General features: G+C 29.2%; 1 protein-coding gene across 1 annotated transcript in view; it reads left to right on the top strand.

Annotated features, from left to right (window-relative positions):
* Window positions 1-1,193: 1,193 nt before the first annotated feature.
* The window catches only part of LOC108915101 (nuclear receptor subfamily 2 group E member 1-like), a 13,007-nt gene continuing 11,674 nt past the window's right edge, over window positions 1,194-2,526 (top strand). Inside the window, exon 1 of the mRNA XM_018721065.2 lies at window positions 1,194-1,234. Within this exon, the coding sequence (XP_018576581.2) occupies window positions 1,213-1,234 (22 nt within the window). The 5' untranslated portion in view covers window positions 1,194-1,212. The remainder of the gene's footprint in view (window positions 1,235-2,526) is intronic.

Genomic DNA, 2,526 nt, shown 5'->3' with positions numbered 1-2,526 from the left:
TAAAAATAAAATGCTATATACTTTTCAATCGTAATATGCATTCTTATCAAGACAATAGAAAGCTGCATTGGTAAATTTAGAAAGAATGTATTATTTAGAAACATTAATATTAATAATACAACACGATCAGTTACATATGTTATTAGAAGACGTCCCTTTAAATTAAATAAATTAAATACCAAATTTCCCGATCGATGGATCGGTTGAGATAGTTCTTTTCCGTGGCCGCCTCGGTCTCCCGATCTTAATCCTCTCGATTTTTTCTTTGCGACCATCTTAAAAGTCTTGTTTATCAAACTCCTATAAATAGTAGGGAAGAATTATTAAATCTCATAGTTACATACGCCGACATGATTGAGCAATTTCTGAAAATGCATTGAAGTTCAAGGTGCACATATTGAACATATTACTTAACAGTTTTCTTTTTTCTTTTAATTCTACAGAAACCAAGATTTTTACAAAAATTTTAGTATCACATTTTTTATTTGAATGCATGTTGTTCGTAAAATTCGATTTTCTCAAAAACGGTACAAGATATCGATTGATATCTGGTATAGGTACTTTTTTAGCAAATTGAGAGAGAAATCGAACTATGAAATAAAAATTTCAAATTTGGCAATGCTGTCAAAGATGTATAAATTGAATACCAGTTTAAACTTTGAAATAATCATTACCATGAGTTACTTTAATTGCCCAATTTTATTGGTGTCATGGTAACGACTTAGAAGTTTTAATTGGAATTTATTTTTCAAAACTTTTTTTTTGAAGGTGAATAACTCTACAACGAAGCCCGATATGAAAAAAGTACTACATCCATTTTGACCCTGTATACCCCTTCATTTTTGACATGACCTTTCCGGACACCCTGTATATAAAATAGATTTAATTTTTACATCACTAAAAATGTTGTAAATTGGATCACTGCATTTTTGGCATTTTTAAGAAAAAAACTATTATATTCTCAAATAATCCGTCATTTTTGGATCTGTTGCTTCTATCATATTGTAAATCTGGAGTTTTCTCTCAAGTGGTACATTGACAACACTCCTCTCAAATTATATAACGTAATAAGGCACACTTTAAATATTAATCATTTCCATTATTCCTTGATAAGATGCAAAGTCAAGATGATTTTAGCCATATTATTGTAAGCGTGTTTTATCTAAATCACAAACATACCCCGAGATGGATACAGTGTCTGTGAAACGCAGCATGAATGGTCACTACCATTTTAGTAAGTAATTTTTTTAATTTGATTGATGCTTAGGACACACATTCAAGATTTCTTCAACTCATTCAATACTGAAAATTGGTAATTGCTACCTTTTTATTTGTCGTTACAATCCCAGCTCCTTATTACAGCAACTGTAGCACGTTTTTTTATCCTAACAAAATTTTTTGTCACTGTTAGGTTATTCTAATAATATACCTTTTCACTTCAAATAAGTGACACTAATAAACTGATTTTTTGCCATAACTATGTGCTCTTAACTAAATTCAATCAATAATTTTGTCTTTAAACTTTCCCTTCATATTTAAAAAGTTACCACTAAAAAATCGAAGTAACACCATCCCTCGATTTTCAGTTTTAACTTTTAAAATATAAAACGTAAAAGGCATTTTTACTGTTGCAATGCTGGACACAAAATGGGTCTCGCTCTAGCTACCGTTGTACAATTTTTACTTGGGTCCTTCTAGCCACAAACTTTTTGACTGTTAACTAAAGTCAATTATTTAGTGCAATAAGTTATTTAATTACTTTTGGTAGAAGAAATGCTAGAAAAAATTTACCTAATTTCCTTAAGGATAGCCTATTACTGTAAACTGTAATAAAGAATCGACTCAATATAGTCAAACCGTATTTGCACCAGAGCTGGGTAATTCCTGGTGAAAAAGTAATTAGCAATTACAATTCCCTTTTTTCCTGTAATTGTATTTAAGTACTTTTTTTATTAAAGTAATTTGGAACTGTAATTGCAGCAAAATTGTTATAGGAATTGTAATTTGTAATTATATTATTTGAAATATCGAATTACAAATTACTTCTATAAGTACAAATACTTTTTCCAATTACAATTACTTTTTCTAATAATTATAATTACTTTTAAGATCATGCGTATTGCGTAATTGCGTACAGATTTGCAGACTTCTATTATTTCATTTGAGGAAAGCCTTGTACCGCGTGAACAATAAAAAGTGATTTGGTGAATTAACCTCAGAATTAACAGAGTACATTTTATTCTATTATAATTATTATTAATTTAGAAAATATACGAAGTAAAAATATGTTGTCTATAGCATCAAGTTTTATAAAAATATATATTATGTATCTATGTGTTACTGCTCTTATTTTGAGTTGAGAAAACTTCTGGTTCGGTTACTCAGCCTTTCACTCGTACTTGTTCGATTCGTAATTTTTTTAATAATAATTATTGCTTTCCAGTCTACCCAAAACTACTGTATTCTATATTTTGCAAATGTACTAACAACCAAAAAAAGAGCATCGGGTTGAATTAATTACCTGAC

Source organism: Anoplophora glabripennis, unplaced genomic scaffold (assembly GCF_000390285.2).
Source record: "Anoplophora glabripennis isolate ALB-LARVAE unplaced genomic scaffold, Agla_2.0 scaffold970, whole genome shotgun sequence".
NCBI lineage: Eukaryota > Metazoa > Arthropoda > Insecta > Coleoptera > Cerambycidae > Anoplophora > Anoplophora glabripennis.
The sequence above is the reverse complement of the archived record's forward strand: the minus strand, read 5'-3'. Positions and strand labels throughout refer to the sequence as shown.